The sequence below is a fragment of the Stylophora pistillata genome, chromosome 1, assembly GCF_964205215.1.
Source record: "Stylophora pistillata chromosome 1, jaStyPist1.2, whole genome shotgun sequence".
NCBI classification, from domain to species: Eukaryota; Metazoa; Cnidaria; class Anthozoa; order Scleractinia; family Pocilloporidae; genus Stylophora; species Stylophora pistillata.
Genome location: NC_142519.1, coordinates 25,398,794 through 25,415,122, shown reverse-complemented (window position 1 = coordinate 25,415,122; position 16,329 = coordinate 25,398,794). Strand labels below are relative to the sequence as shown.

The 16,329-nt window shown below is 42.1% G+C and overlaps 1 protein-coding gene across 1 annotated transcript; it reads left to right on the top strand.

The window, feature by feature from the left end:
- The first annotated feature begins 5,792 nt into the window (after nt 1-5,792).
- On the top strand, nt 5,793-7,683 carry LOC111329996 (uncharacterized). The gene has a single exon (XM_022934777.2). The coding sequence runs from the start codon at nt 5,825-5,827 to the stop codon at nt 7,259-7,261; it is 1,437 nt and encodes a 478-aa protein (XP_022790512.2). The 5' UTR covers nt 5,793-5,824; the 3' UTR covers nt 7,262-7,683.
- The last annotated feature ends 8,646 nt before the right edge of the window (nt 7,684-16,329 follow it).

Here is a 16,329-nt window from a genome sequence, read left to right as displayed (position 1 = left end):
TATATGATCGTAGTCAGTAGTCTGTACTTTAAGGTGGCACACCCAAAAGTGCAGTATAACCCAGCATTTTTGTATTTTTAAATTCTTTATATGACCGTAGTCAGTAGTCTGTACTTTAAGGTAGCACACTCAAAAGTGCAGTATAACCCAGCATTTCTGTATTTTTAAATTCTTTATATGATCGTAGTCAGTAGTCTGTACTTTAAGGTGGCACACCCAAAAGTGCAGTATAACCCAGCATTTCTGTATTTTTAAATTCTTTATATGATCATAGTCAGTAGTCTGTACTTTAAGGTGGCACACCCAAAAGTGCAGTATAACCCAGCATTTCTGTATTTTTAAATTCTTGATATGATCGTAGTCAGTAGTCTGTACTTTAAGGTGGCACACCCAAAAGTGCAGTATAACCTAGCATTTCTGTATTTTTAAATTCTTTATATGATCGTAGTCAGTAGTCTGTACTTTAAGGTGGCACACCCAAAAGTGCAGTATAACCCAGCAATTTTGTATTTTTACACTCTTTCTCTGATTGTAGTCAATAGGCTGTACTTTAAGGTGGCACACCCAAAAGTGCAGTTTAACCCAGCATATTTTGTACTTTTACACTCTTTCTCTCATCATAGTCAATAGGCTGTACTTTAAGGTGGCACACCCAAAAGTGCAGTTTAACCCAGCATATTTTGTACTTTTACACTCTTTCTCTCATCATAGTCAATAGGCTGTACTTTCAGGTGGCACACCCAAAAGTGCAGTATAACCCAGCAATTCTGTATTTTTAAACTCTTTATATGATCATAGTAATTAGGCTGTACTTTAAGGTGGCACACCCAGAGACGCCCCTTTGTCAACAAGAAAAATTCCAGCGCATTTGAAGTTTGGATGGCCGAGGGGTGGGCGCCTATTCAAGGAAATACGGTATATAGATTATTTGAGGCTGTGCGCATTATTTCGTGTTGTTGCATAATTCATGTTATCTCATATTGCCCAGTTTGTCAGGAAATCAGTCGTCGTCATGTGTTTACGTCCTACAAAAACATCGCATCAGAAATTTCATGATCTAGCTTCGCAAAGAAATGTACCAGCTTTTGTTTTGCCTTGATTTATTCATTCATTTTTTTTTTCGCAGCACTTTGTGTTTTGAAGTTCTCTTCCCATCGCGGTTTGCAGGGCGCCTTCTAGCAGTAAATGAAACTGTTTTTCAAATTTGTGTCTCAAATGACCATTTATTATTGTCACTCTGCTGCAGATAGGTGAAGAGCTCAAAGAGCAGAACAGTTTGGGTCACAAGAATTTCTTCACGTTATATATCCCAGAAGCGCTTATGTATTACTCTGAATGCCAGTACTTCAGCCTGGGTGAACCAGAAAGGATAGAAAACACTTCCCTATATTAACCATGAATGAAAACCTAAGTATGTTATATATCCCAGTAGCGCTAAGGCATTACAATGAATGCCAGGACTTCTGCCTGGGTGAACCGGTAAGGATAGGCATCAATTCCCTAGATTAAGTCGTGATTGTCAAAGAAACTAAGTATGTTATGTATTCCAGAAGCACTAAGGCATTACTCTTAATATCAGGACTTCAGCCTGGGTGAACCAGAAAAGATAAACAACACTTCCCTATATTAACCATGACTGAAAAGCTAAGTATGTTATATATCCCTGAAGCACTCCGGCATTAACTACACTAAATACCAGGACTTCAGCCTGTGTGAACCAGAAAGGATAGACAACACTTCCCAAGATTGACCATGAATGAAAAACTATAAAGTATGCTATATATCCCAGAAGCACTCAGGCATTACACTGAATGTCAGGACTTCAGCCTGGGTGAACCACAAACGATAGACAACACTTCCCTATAATATTCGTGAATGAAAAACTAAGTATGTCATGTGTCCTAGAAGCGTTCAGGCATTACACTGAATGCCAGGACTTCAGCCTGGGTGAACCAGAAAGGATAGACAACACTTCCCTATATTAATCATGAATGAAAATCTAAGTATGTTATATATCCCAGAAGCACTCAGGCATTACACTGAATGCTAGGACTACAACCTGGGTGAACCAGAAAGTTTATAAAACACTTCCCTATACTGAACATGAGAGAAAAGCTAAGTATGTTATATATCCCAGAAGTGCTCCGGCATTACTGTGAATGCCAGGACTTAGCCTGGGTGAACCAGAAAGGATAGACAACACTTCGCTATATTAACCATGAATGAAAAGCTAAGTATTTTATTTATCCCTGAAGCACTCAGGCATTACATTGAATGCCAGGAATTCAACCTGGGTGAACCAGAAAGGAAAGACAGCATTTCCCTCTATTAACCGTGAATGAAAAACTAAGTTTGCTATATATCCCAGAAGCCCTCTGGCATTATGCTGAATGCTATATTAATCAAAGAAATATGACAAATATATATTTATCTCAGAAGTGATCAGGCAACACTAAACAAAAATATTTTTATTACAGGATTAAACTTTAAGAAAATAGATTTCTTTAAAAAAAAACAATGTTGACTGTGCCATATTACAATAGGTATACACAATTTAAAAATTCAAATGTTATACATTGCATGCAGAGCACATAAATTGACATCACATGGTTCCTCTTCAAGGGGAAAGAGCAAGTCATCTCTTAATCCTGTCCATCTGAAACAGACAGAAAAAAAAAACAGTGAATTTAGTTTCCACCTTTTTAATCCAAAGCTACCATATTTCTGCTGGTAACTGTCTGTCAAACTGAGTATCCCAAGTGAGATTTAAAGACATGGGTTCCAAATAGAAAGTGAAGTACCATACTGCAAGCTGGACGTTTTTATGCATGTCAATACGGAAATGCAGAGTTGTACCTACCCCCCCCCCCCCCAATATTTGCTTTGCTCTTTGGGAAACACTCAGCACAGACTTCCCCACGAGGAACATCAGGACAGGCACATTCCTATCAATAAAGTGCGCGTACGACTTAATAATGAATTAACTTGGCTAAAGTCATAATATTCACTATTATTTGTAGATATATAATCCCTGTTCACCACAGATAAAATATGTTCATGTTTGTGGACAGATTTCTGCCTTTCCATAAAGTCAAGAAAGCTGTCACTAATTGATTAGAATTAAATTGCATCACAAATACCGGTAACCTGAAAATGTTTTGTGTTATTGTAGAATTCTGCTATGATGCATGTCATTTAGCAATTGCAGGTATAACCTACCTTAATAACTTTGCAGAATACACAGCACTCTGTGTCCAATCCGGCCTCGCTGGCAAAGTTCATTTATATATTTGTTAGTATCACCACCTTTTTGCTTGAGTAGCATAACATGGCTCGACGTGTAACATAAAAACATTGCAAAAAAAAAAAAATATGAAGAGTCAAGATTGACAGACATAACCTGGAAATTTAACGTAGGTACTAAAAGTTGGAATCACCTGAAACCACCTGAAATTTACTTAGGCAGTGGAAGTTAAGGCCACCATTCATCAGCTATATTCTGTCATTTGCAGTAAAATACCTTGCAAAAAATCCACATATATTTCACTTTTGCAATGACAAAGTCAGTGAAATTCTAGGTCACGCTATAAATTCGTCTCTGATTAAAGAAAAACACAATGTTCAAAATTTCCTTAGGAAGTTTGAAAATCTTCAGGCCTTCCTGGGCTTTTTCATATATAATTTGCATGAGCCCGTTGAAAAAACTTTACGTATTTCTTTCGATTTAAAACAGTTTCTTCTTTGCATTCGTGATCTCATGTTGTTATTGTCACGCAAGTGCTTTGTCAAGAAATGAATTCGCATATTCCCGTGCAACTCCCAGCCATTCGTAGAACTAATTGAGTGTGTTTTCAACAAGAACAATGGAATGTTTCCTTGAAGACCTGTTTGTGGTGCCTATTCTGTACTGTAGGGCATTATATACGATATCCGTAAGCCGGGTTCCCTGTGGATAAACTCGATTGTTAACACTTATTTTCTGATGTCACCCGTAGTTTTTTAGGTGCTTTCCGTTGTTTAAAATTGTTTCGAGATATTTTCAGGTAATTTCAGATAGTTTCCTTGGGGGTTTCAGATGGTTTCAGGTGCATGATTCCAACTTATAGTACCTACGGGAAATTTAACTTTAAATGCATCTTCCATCAACCACTATAAGCTGCAAAATCAAACTCAGGCACTTTGATGGATCTTTAATGAAATTTAACGGTATTGAGTTCTGATACACCACAAAACCAACATTCACAACAAAACATAAGGCAGCAAATACACTTAGCCGGTTTATGACGTCACTCCATAGCAACCAGCCTTTTCGAATATTTGAAGTTCTGTTTACCTGAGTCTCGTGATGACTCTTCAAATGGATATTTTTCTAACTACCAATACGTTTAAAAGTTGTCTGTGCCAAAAACGTCCTTCAATATTGAGCCCGTCTGCGTCTTGCATCGTCTCCAAGCGCCCTCCGAAGCATTCTTGCTGATCTTGAATAATTTACATCTAAAACGGTTGTTAATCGTGGTAGCTTCACATTACTTTCCATTTCTTCTTTAGAATTAGCCTTAAGCATGATAAGTCCGCTTTCGTTACCTACCTATTTTGTATCCAGATTTGGAGAAAATGATTTTTTATCAATAGAGTTTGTCTCAGCCACATTTGGTCCACCATTGATGCCAGGCAGAACTTAAGCCAGATTACCCGCTTTCTTCTGCTGTCGCTTTCGCTTTCTCCATTCTCTACTTTGTTTACGTTTCTCTTTGGGAGTATTTTTTCGCGATTTTACCCCCCGTTTATTTGGTATTTCCAGCTTTGTGGAGGCCTCAAGGTCCGCCGACATTTTATTAATGTATTCCCAAGCAAGAAGAGCGAATTAGTTGAAACAGTACGTGCATCCGATCTCGTAATTTACAAAAACTTTATTGTTCTCGTGAAAAATGAGAGCTGTCTTATTGAAACTTGATGACAATATAAGCCGGCAAAAAAAACACTGTAAAAGCAATTGTCTGTCACATCGATGTCGACAGCAACAAGATTATGACGCCTTACAGGAAAGCTGCCTGGAGCGCTCAAAAAGCCCCATACATTTTCTTAGACTTTTAGTCTAAGAAAATGTATGGGACTTTCCGGGGTACTTGCAGTGCAGACGATTTGCGTCCCCTCATGTAAATGATGAGAATTAGGAAGGAAAAGACAGAAAGTGAGCTCGCGTGATAGGTTCTACCTAAGGTGAAATTCCAGAAAGATAAAAGTACATACCGACACACTTCATTAATATTCAAAAACGTAGGCAATTTAGGAACTATTGATGATAAAGGTTTCCGGTCAAACTTATTGATGTATGACTCAGCTTAATATAATAATTGTTTCATAACCATGCATAGCAAAGTCAAAAGTTACGTTCCCCAAAACTATGTTGCTTGTGAGAGGAGTATGTTATTGCTGACACATTAGTCCAAGCACTAACTTGTGATTATTTTAGAATATTTGCCAAATTTCTATAAATGATGAGAATTAGGAAAAAAGGATAGAAAATGAGACCACGTGGTAAGTTTTACCTCAAGCAAAATTCTAGAAAGATACAAACACATTTCGGCACACTCCATTGATGTTCAGCAAGTAACCAGTTTGAGCTAATCAATGGTAAGACTCCTTAGAAAGCGAGAGTAATGTGAACCGAGTCCTATATTCCTTTACACTCTCTCAGAAAGCTTGTGTGCAGACGTAGCCTCTTTCGTTTGTCAAATCACTTAGAACAGCCTCTACGCCTCAGGGTAAAGCCAATTAGTATCAATTCTCAACAGACTTTTCACCATCAACATCACGTGTTTTAATGAAAATTGCATTAAAACTAGACACACGAAATGAAATTTATCATTTGACAGCAAAACGAGCGGCGACCACTTGCAATACAATCATGAGCTCCAAACCTTATCGTGTTGGTCAATGGATTCCTTCCGACCAGAAAATTCTTGACAAATGGTTAGACGACTTAATCGCAGAAGTCAAGACTAAATACAGCGATAAGCTAGAGTTATTGATGGCTCTTCATCCACCAGCTGAGAAAGAAGAGAGAGTCGTCAGTGGAAATCAACTCGCAGTTGCGAAAGGCACAGAGAAAGACCTCGGTCTCCATTCACCAGTTAAAGATTTGCTGGATGCTATTATCTCCGACCCCGAGATCAACATGTTCTTCCATCAGATGTTCTGGCAACAGTACAAGCTCCCAGATACTTCAGAAGGGACAAAGATTCCTTGCTGGCAACTGATGATTTTTTCAATCGACTACATCATGACAACAGCTCCAAAGTACAACAAAACTGGTTTGGTTGGTTTTCCCATCAACGTAATCCTGAACTGGCCGATGGCTACGACTGCTGGATTTGCTGCTTTCCTAAACGACAAAGTCAACAGGTTGTTCAAGAATATCTTAAACTACTGGGGAAAGTTTCTTTCAAGTTCCGACTCCTGCTATGTGTTGACTGATGATCCTCGTCATGGTTGGTTTGGTGAAGACGCAATGGAAGCGATGCCAAACTTCGTCAAAGAATTCAAATGCAAGCCTAATAAAAAACACCATGGTTTTACATCATGGGATGATTTCTTTACCAGAGAGTTCCGCGATGGCATTCGTCCAGTAGAATCTCCAGACGACGATTCCATTGTCGCGAATGCCTGTGAGTCGGCGCCATATCAGATCTCTACAGCCGTGCAACACAGGGACTACTTCTGGATAAAGCACCAGCGATACTCCTTAGACTTCATCCTGAACATGAGTGACCTTGCCAAGCAGTTCTATGGTGGTACCGTCTACCAAGCGTTCCTAAGCGCCACCAGTTATCACCGATGGCACAGCCCTGTGTCGGGCATCATTTACAAGACAGAACTCGTGGATGGTTCCTATTATTCTGCAACCCACAACATCCGAGATGACCCTGCATCGCCCAACATGTCACAAGGATACCTGGCCCAGGTAGCTGCCAGAGGTATTATCTACATTCAAGCTGACAATCCCGCCATTGGCTTGATGTGCTTTGTATCAATCGGTATGTCAGAGGTGTCCTCCAACGAAATCACCGTTACAGAAAAGAAGAGAGTCAAGAAAGGTGAGCAGCTCGGCATGTTTCACTTTGGTGGGTCCACGCATCTCCTGATATTCCGGCCGGGAGTAAATATTGAATTCGATACTAGAGGTCAAACGCCAGGTCTGGATACAATAAATATTCCAGTTAAGTCGAAAATTGCGACCATACTTCCAGCAGGCAAATAGAAACAGTCAGAATTTTGATAAACATTTCACTCAATGTGGTTTGAGATGACTTATACCTTAACACAATTAGAGGCGATGAAATTTAAGTAGATTTAGATATGCACAAATTTTGGCGCATCATTGGTTAGTTGCTTAACGATTTTTAGAGGGAGAAAACTTCTTGGGTATAATGGGTTTAGATTGGCTAGTTTTTCCTTTAGTGTTTTGCAAAGCATTTTTTTAAGCTTGTTATCGCTTTAGCGCATGAATTCCAATACAGCATATATTCATATATACTAGTACGAATCATGTAGAGACACCGCTCAATTCCTGGGTATTACATCGACAGGGACTTTGTGCAAAGGCTCGCAGTATCCATACGATTCGGTACCGACTGTATCAAAACCTTGTTTTCCGTCAGGAATAAAAGATATTCGTTTTAATTATGATGTCTGTACTCCTTGTGTCTGACTTACACCGACTGGCTGATTATTTGTTTTAAATCACATTCCAAACAACGCCTTCACAAAAAGAAAAAAATGCTAAGTTATCAGCACACCTGATCAGGTTATTTTCAGTCACAGCATCGTCAATCACTGTCAGTTTAGACAAAAACTTAAGATATCACAGGTATGCAGGCGGTGTGCGCACTCTGATTGCATTGCATTATGGTCGTTCTACAAAAAGTGAGTCACTTACATCCTGACGCGGTCGACTGAACTTCCTTCCTGAGCTTGCCATCTTGGTGGCAGCAAGATAGCGTGTGTCTACGTGGAATGTAATGGGGATTCACTGTCTGTTCCTGTTCCTTTGAAAGTTTAAAAAGTTTGACGGGCCTGTACAATTCCTCTCATTCCTCCGTGACGAGTTCATTCTTAGGAGACAACCGACGTGATTAAGAAAGATTCGAAACCGCAATCTGTCGAAGAATCTCGACACAAATGGCAACAGTTATAGTCAAAGTCAGTAATTATTTTCCTAGACGCAAATAATTTAACAGGCACTCGACCCTTGCTTGACATGAAAAAAGCTAGCCTCATAAAGAGACAGAAACCTTCTAAAACACGAACTTATCTTCCAAGCGTAAATACGGTAATTGTTAAAAGGAGAAGCCCGAAGCCTCCTAGAACGAATTTGTCCACGTCTAGTAAAAACGTACAGAGTTTCAAATACGATTCGAGATTAGAGGAAACCTATATGAGAGTTTTGAGAAACGCATCTCTCGAATACTTTCTGCAAGAGAGAAAGTATACTTTCAAAACAAATAAAATAACACGCACACAGAAGAAAATATTGCCTTCTGTGAAACAATCTCATTCGGCTTTGCCAAACCTCAAGAACATACAGATGGGAAAATGACATCTTAAAACTGACCCTTATTATCACATCGCAATTCGCAAAGGGAAGTCATTGAGAGATACGCCATGTATTAAGAGCTAAACTTTGAGGGTAGAAGATTTAAAAGCGCTAGTGAATGGTAGGAAACGCGTAGGCCTATCAACAACTTTCAACGCACGACTGCCTTTTGCTTTCTGGGTTACTGGCGTGTCGCCAAGAGTAAGGTAGCGGTTTTCAGGGATCAAATGACTCTTTTCATTGCTCTAATCAAACTTTCCTTCATTCAATGATCAAGATAGTAGATGTAGATTTACCATGCAATACTCGCGATGAGTTAATTTGCCTTTAAATAAGATAGTAGACTTACAACAAGATTGAGTTAAATGACTAACAGTGGGCCATTTCCCTGCCATAACAGGTCTCAAACACTATCACTTAAAATTCATAAAACTTATGTACCGTTGGAGAGCGTTTGAGAGCGTTTTGTCAGAGCTGTTAAAGAAGGATCAAAGTGGCCATATAAATCTTTGAAAGGCTTCCGCAAAATACGGCTTACAACGAATTTGACCTTCTCCAAAACCGGTCTCAAATTACTTGCTAAAAACAGTGCTTGCGTTTGTCCTTGGGAACGATAGAATACGAGACAAATACGTACAAAAAATATTCTACACGTTCAGAATATATCAAATTACATTTACTTATAGCGAAAGGAAAAATAGACAGCCTTACTTTTACGGAATGTTCAGTCAAAATCTGCCGATTTCTGCCGCTTTTACCGCCCTATTGAAAATAACGCTACCACAATGCAACGCAGTCGGAGTGCGCACACCGCCTGACATACACGTTTGTTAGTGTATCAAAGCCTTTTTTGTTGTTGCAAACCCAACGCCTAAAACGCCACGCTGGTATTACGTAGACTGGACGAACTGATAGAGATTTAGAGGTATCCTCCGATCCATTTATTAGTCAGAAATATTTCTGAGCTCAAGTTAGGAATCAAACCTACACTGAGCTTAATCGGCATCGAGACCCGCACGTATTTAGACGAAATCCACAAGAAAGGTCATGCCGAATGCAGTGAATCACTCAAAGTCAAGGGCTAAATATATTTAGGAATAATACTCGGCTTCGTTAGATAGCCGACCAACTTTGATATAATCATCTCATGTCGCATAGGTCAGTCGTCCGTCATGGTATGGAATTATGGCACTAATCTCCCTCTAAAGAGCTGACTCTTAATCTAGCCATTTAAAAAATTTGAGATCGTCGCATATGGCATTGGTAAGCGTCCGTTATGTCGAATGTAGCGTGCTTTACGTAAGGTCCATTTGCGGACTAACTTTGCCCATTTAATTGACATTCTTTCTTTCTTCCGAGTCCTCTTGTCCTTGAAAATGCGGAGAAAAAATGGCGAGGTCAATTTCCGGTGATGTTGACTGGATAAGATTAAACAACAATGCTTACTCTTTGTATTGTCCAACTAAAATCGGGTCATGCTCGAATGGGATTTCGACAGTTGATTTGTTTGATTAATGTTTTAAATCAATATCAAACTAATTGAAATAATAATAAAATCATTGGCAGCGAGTGCTTTAATTTTCGCGACCTTTTCGAACTGAGGACACAAGGTCCACACATCCTCGAGTGCGAACAGCTGGTGTCCGTTAACTCTAGAAATAACGCTGCGAATCATCAGATTTATTGGCTACAGCGCCCTTCCTTCAAAGTTTTTAAGGCTGGAAGAGTGAAACTAGACGAAAAACCGGCTGTCATGTTGTGTTACCTCTACGTGTCATCATGGAAAATTCTGGTAATGACTATTCCCAGGAGTTACCGCGTTGCAACCGAAAACGGTGGGTGAAGTGTTCGTGAGGAAACAGCAATGACCTCAACCAAACTGGTTGCGGTTGAGACGGTTGATCCAAGAAAATAGCGTCACTTTTAATCAAAGGGTAGGCCTCACAGTTACCTGCGACCTACGTTTGTCTTTTCCAAACGTCTTCGGATTCTCATATCCCTCGATCTTTGGACTGTAACGTGCAAAAAACTTTAATGCAAACTTACTTCTGTGTCGGGTTAGCAGATTCTTTTCACAGATTCTCCAGATAAGAATAAATATAGACAGACCATAAAATACAATTAACTTCTTTCTCACTTCGATTCTTCTGAAAAACTGGTTTGAAACATAATAACCTGACGCTTTTGAATCAATGTATAGAATCAATATCTTAACCCCCGCTGCGCGGTAATGATTTTTTCACCAAGACAGGAGTGTGTCCTTACTGACATTGATCAACACCAGCACTCATTTGTGATTACGTTCGTTTATTTACTAAATTTTTAGAAATTATAAGAACTGAGAATTAAGAGACAAAAAAATTGTATCAAGTAGTAAAAGTTAGATAAGGCAAAATTCCAGAAAAATGCTAACACATACCGTCACACTACATTGATATTCAAAAAGCAGCAAATTTAGAAACTATTAATTGTTTCATCAAGCCAAGCATAGCGACTGGGAGAAAGTCACGTTCCCCAAAACTGTCGTGCTTGTATTTCCTACAATTTAAGAGTGTAAAAGAGTGGTGTTTTATCATTTAGTTGGTCACAAAATCACTGAATGTGTAAGTATTTAGATGAACTGTCTACGCTCGGCTGGTCTCTCATAGACCCGGTTCTGTACCCACTGCTCCTCTGGTCTTCTGTACCCACTAGTCCTCTGTTCCTCTGTTCCTCTGTTCTCATTGTTCCTATTTTCCCACTGTTCCTCTGTTCCCACTGTTCCTCTAATCCTCTGTGCCCACTGTTCCTCTGGTCCTCTGTGCCCATTGTTCCTCTGGTCCTCTGTGCCCACTGTTCCTCTAATCCTCTGTGCCCACTGTTCCTCTGGTCCTCTGTGCCCACTGTTCCTTTGGTCCTCTGTGCCCACTGTTCCTCTGGTCCTCTGTACCAACTGTTCCTCTGGTCCTCTGTGCCCACTGTTCCCCTGGTCCTCTGTACCCAGTCCTCTGGTCCTCTGTACCCACTGTTCCTCTGGTCCTCTGTGCCCACTGTTCCTCTGGTCCTCTGGGCCCACTGTTCCTCTGGTCCTCTGGGCCCACTGTTCCTCTGGTCCTCTGGGCCCACTGTTCCTCTGGTCCTCTGGGCCCACTGTTCCGCTGGTCCTCTGTGCCCACTGTTCCTCTGGTCCTCTGTGCCCACTGTTCCTCTGGTCCTCTGTGCCCACTGTTCCTCTGGTCCTCTGTGCCCACTGTTCCTCTGGTCCTCTGGGCCCACTGTTCCTCTGGTCCTCTGGGCCCACTGTTCCTCTGGTCCTCTGGGCCCACTGTTCCTCTGGTCCTCTGGGCCCACTGTTCCTCTGGTCCTCTGTGCCCACTGTTCCTCTGGTCCTCTGGGCCCACTGTTCCTCTGGTCCTCTGTGCCCACTGTTCCTCTGGTCCTCTGTGCCCACTGTTCCTCTGGTCCTCTGTGCCCACTGTTCCTCTGGTCCTCTGTGCCCACTGTTCCTCTGGTCCTCTGTACCCACTGTTCCTCTGGTCCTCTGTGCCCACTCAGTCCTCTGTTCCTCTGTACCCACTGTTCCTCTGGTCCTCTGTACCCACTGTTCCTCTGGTCCTCTGTGCCCACTCAGTCCTCTGGTCCTGTGTACTCACTGTTCCTCTGGTCCTCTGTGCCCACTCAGTCCTCTGGTCCTCTGTGCCCACTGTTCCTCTGGTCCTCTGTACCCACTGTTCTTCTGGTCCTCTGTGCCCACTCAGTCCTCTGGTCCTCTGTACCCACTGTTCCTCTGGTCCTCTGGGCCCACTGCTCCTCTGGTCCTCTGTGCCCACTGTTCTTCTGGTCCTCTGTGCCCACTGTTCTTCTGGTCCTCTGTGCCCACTGTTCTTCTGGTCCTCTGTGCTCACTGTTATTCTGGTCCTCTGTGCACACTGTTCTTCTGGTCCTCTGTGCACACTGTTCTTCTGGTCCTCTGTGCACACTGTTCTTCTGGTCCTCTGGGCCCACTGTTCCTCTGGTCCTCTGTGCCCACTGTTCTTCTGGTCCTCTGTGCACACTGTTCTTCTGGTCCTCTGTGCACACTGTTCTTCTGGTCCTCTGTGCCCACTGTTCCTCTGGTCCTCTGTGCCCACTGTTCCTCTGGTCCTCTGTACCCACTGTTCCTCTGGTCCTCTGTACCCACTGTTCCTCTGGTCCTCTGTACCCACTGTTCCTCTGGTCCTCTGTGCCCACTGTTCCTCTGGTCCTCTGTGCCCACTGTTCTTCTGGTCCTCTGTGCACACTGTTCTTCTGGTCCTCTGTGCACACTGTTCTTCTGGTCCTCTGTGCCCACTGTTCCTCTGGTCCTCTGTGCCCACTGTTCCTCTGGTCCTCTGTGCCCCCTGTTCCTCTAGTCCTCTGGGCCCACTGTTCCTCTGGTCCTCTGTACCCACTGTTCCTCTGGTCCTCTGGGCCCTCTGTTCCGCTGGTCCTCTGTGCCCACTGTTCCTCTGGTCCTCTGGGCCCACTGTTCCTCTGGTCCTCTGTACCCACTGTTCCTCTGGTCCTCTGGGCCCTCTGTTCCGCTGGTCCTCTGTGCCCACTGTTCCTCTGGTCCTCTGTGCCCATTGTTCCTCTGGTCCTCTGTACCCACTGTTCTTCTGGTCCTCTTTGCCCACTGTTCCTCTGGTCCTCTGTACTCACTGTTCTTCTGGTCCTCTGTGCCCACTGTTCCTCTGGTCTTCTGTACCCACTGTTCCTCTGGTCCTCTGTGCCCTCTGTTCCTCTGGTCCTCTGTGCCCACTGTTTTTCTGGTCCTCTGTGCCCCCTGTTCCTCTGGTCCTCTGTACTCACTGTTCCTCTGGTCCTCTGTACTCACTGTTCTTCTGGTCCTCTGTACCCACTGTTCCTCTGGTCCTCTGTGCCCCCTGTTCCTCTGGTCCTCTGTGCCCACTCAGTTCTCTGGTCTTCTGTACCTACTGTTCCACTGGTCCTTTGTACCCACTGTTCCTGCTTCTTTTCCTCTGGTACATCCATCTGTTAATTATTTGTTATTTCAGAACCCGGTATATAAGAGACCACCCCTAAGCTCGCGAGGAAATCGAATGACTTGTGATCATTTGCATGATTAAGCGAAAGCGATCGACAGGACTCGACGGATAATAAATTTGCTCATTTCATCAACCAAACACCAACTCGACGTTTTATTCTTACTCGAGACAATCCTAAAGCCAAATACGCCTGATTGCATCTATAATGTTGCCGGTTTTACACTGTTTCGTAAAGACAGATGTGGCGATAAAGGCGGTGGCGGAATCGTTGCTTTTGTCTCTGAAAAGCTGAAAGTCAAGAGAACCGACGAGCTTGACGACGATGACCTCGAAATTATGTGGCTGCATATTAACCCTTTCAACTCCAGTAGACCTATTTTGTGCGGGGGACTCTATCGCCCTCCATCGTCAAATATCATCGTCGATGAACGAATTGAAAAGAATATTGAATCTGCATACTTGAAAAACAAGGAAATTCATATCATGGGGGACTTCAACATCGATTATTTAAAGACAGTGGTATTTAATCACCACCCGCTCTCCAAAGCCCTGAAGCCTATGTAACTCGTACAGCTCGTAAAAATGATAACTAGACCAGCTAGTGGTACCTGCCTAGACCACGTTTATAGCTCTCACCCAGAGTTTATTTCCTGTATATCGGTCCCTAACATTGGTTTAGCAGATCACCTTCCAATCTTTATTGGCCGTAAATACACCAAGAAACACAGCAAATCGGAGAACATCAAAATAAGATACAGAAACGTAAAGAACATGAATAGAAATGAGATCTTGGATTCACTAAATGCTATCCTATGGGAGACTTGCTTTGTTTCCGACAACTTCAACACCATTCTCTCAGCTCTTTGAATCAAAGATAAATGCAGTCCTAGATCAACACATTCCTTTCAAAGAAAACGAGTCAAACCGTAGAAAACCAGCCTCCCTGGATGAATATAAACATAAACACAGCCATCAATAAACGTGATAAACTACTTAACATTGCGAGGAAATCGATCTCCAAACGGACTGGGAATAGTATAAACATCATAGGTGCAAAACAACCAACCTTATTAAAAAGGCAAGAAGCTACTTTTGTGAATCAATTGACAACAACAAAGGGAACCCGAAAGGTATCTGGAGAGCGCTCGAACACTTAACGGGCCGCGAAAGCAAGCGGATAAAATGACCGAACTGGAAACAGAAAATGGAATTATCACCGATACTGCACAAATCGCCGAAACTCTCAACAACATGTTTGTTAACGTTGCATCTCGCCTGAACATTAATAACATCCCAGAATTCAGTGACGATAAGCTTCACTATTTTGTTACTTCTAGATTAACACCCGACACTAAGGCATTCTATATACCACCTAGAACCGAAAAGGATATTCAAGACTCTATCAATAAACTACCCTCAGACAAAGCCACAGGATATGACGGCATGAGTGCTAGAATCCTAAAACAATAGCTCCGGCACTAATCTCCCCTTTGAAAAAGCTATTGAATTTAACCACCAAAAATATGGTCTTTCCTAAACAATGGAAAATAGCTCAAGTATCACCTTTGTACTAAAGTGGGCAGAAAGATGATGTAAATAACTACAGGCCAATTGCAGTCTTGCCTGTGCTTTCTAAAATTCTTGAAAGACACGTCGCAAAGTCGCTTACTCACTACTTAAACGATAACAATCTCATTTACAAACATCAGTCTGCATTTAGAGAAAACCATTCCGCTGAAACCGCTCTTGTGAAACTAAAAGATGAATTACTTTTAACTATGGACAACAACAAGGTAACTGGCTCGATTTCAATCGACTTTAAAAAAAGCATTTGACGTTGTCAACTACAATATTTTACAACAGAAACTGAAGATTTATGGAGTCAGCGACGCAGCTCTCCAATGGTTTCGTTCCTGCCTATCAGATAGGTGGTAGTGTGTGAGGGTTAACGGATGTACATCTTCTCTATTATCCAGTAATAAAGAATTTCCCAAGGAACCATTATTGGGCCTTAACTTTTTCTTCTCTTCATTAACGACATACATATCCAGAACTCTAACACCGATATTTATGTTGATGATGTTACCTTAACATCTTGCTCTAGGTGGAATAACATCTCTTCAATAAACAATAACATTCAAGAGAACATTCAGCGCTAGACAAATATGAACAAAATGGTAATTCTATCTCGCATTTGCATACAATCGGAGGCCACGTGAGATAGCAAGCATGTGCTATCCGAGCTCAGTGCAAGTTCAGCTGTCCGAGCAAGCAGTCTAAGTTTATTCTGGCAGTTCTAATTTCGAGTGTTTCAGACCTTTAATTTCTACATTGTGCGGTTAAAATTTCTGGAGGGAAAGAATCCGTAGAACCGACAAACGAAGAGCAGTTATTGGCTTTCGACCCAGACGAGGACCACAACGCCGGAATATCCGGAGAGAAACATCTCGACAAGCCAAGTGTCATGGCGGCCAAGGGCCCCGAGAGCGACTCGAACATTTCGATGTCGCACGCTGACGTGAAGCTCATTTCGTCAGCGATACTGACCTTGTCACAGAAAATCAATAAACTCGAGGAACTCCCTTCGAAAGGGAAAGGCAAAGGCAAAGGCAAACGAGTGATGATCGAGAACATCAACACGGTCTTTCCGCCAAGAAGCGCGCAAAAGACAGCTCGAGCCCCTAGCAACATAGCATAACATAACATCAACTTTATTTCAACACGATA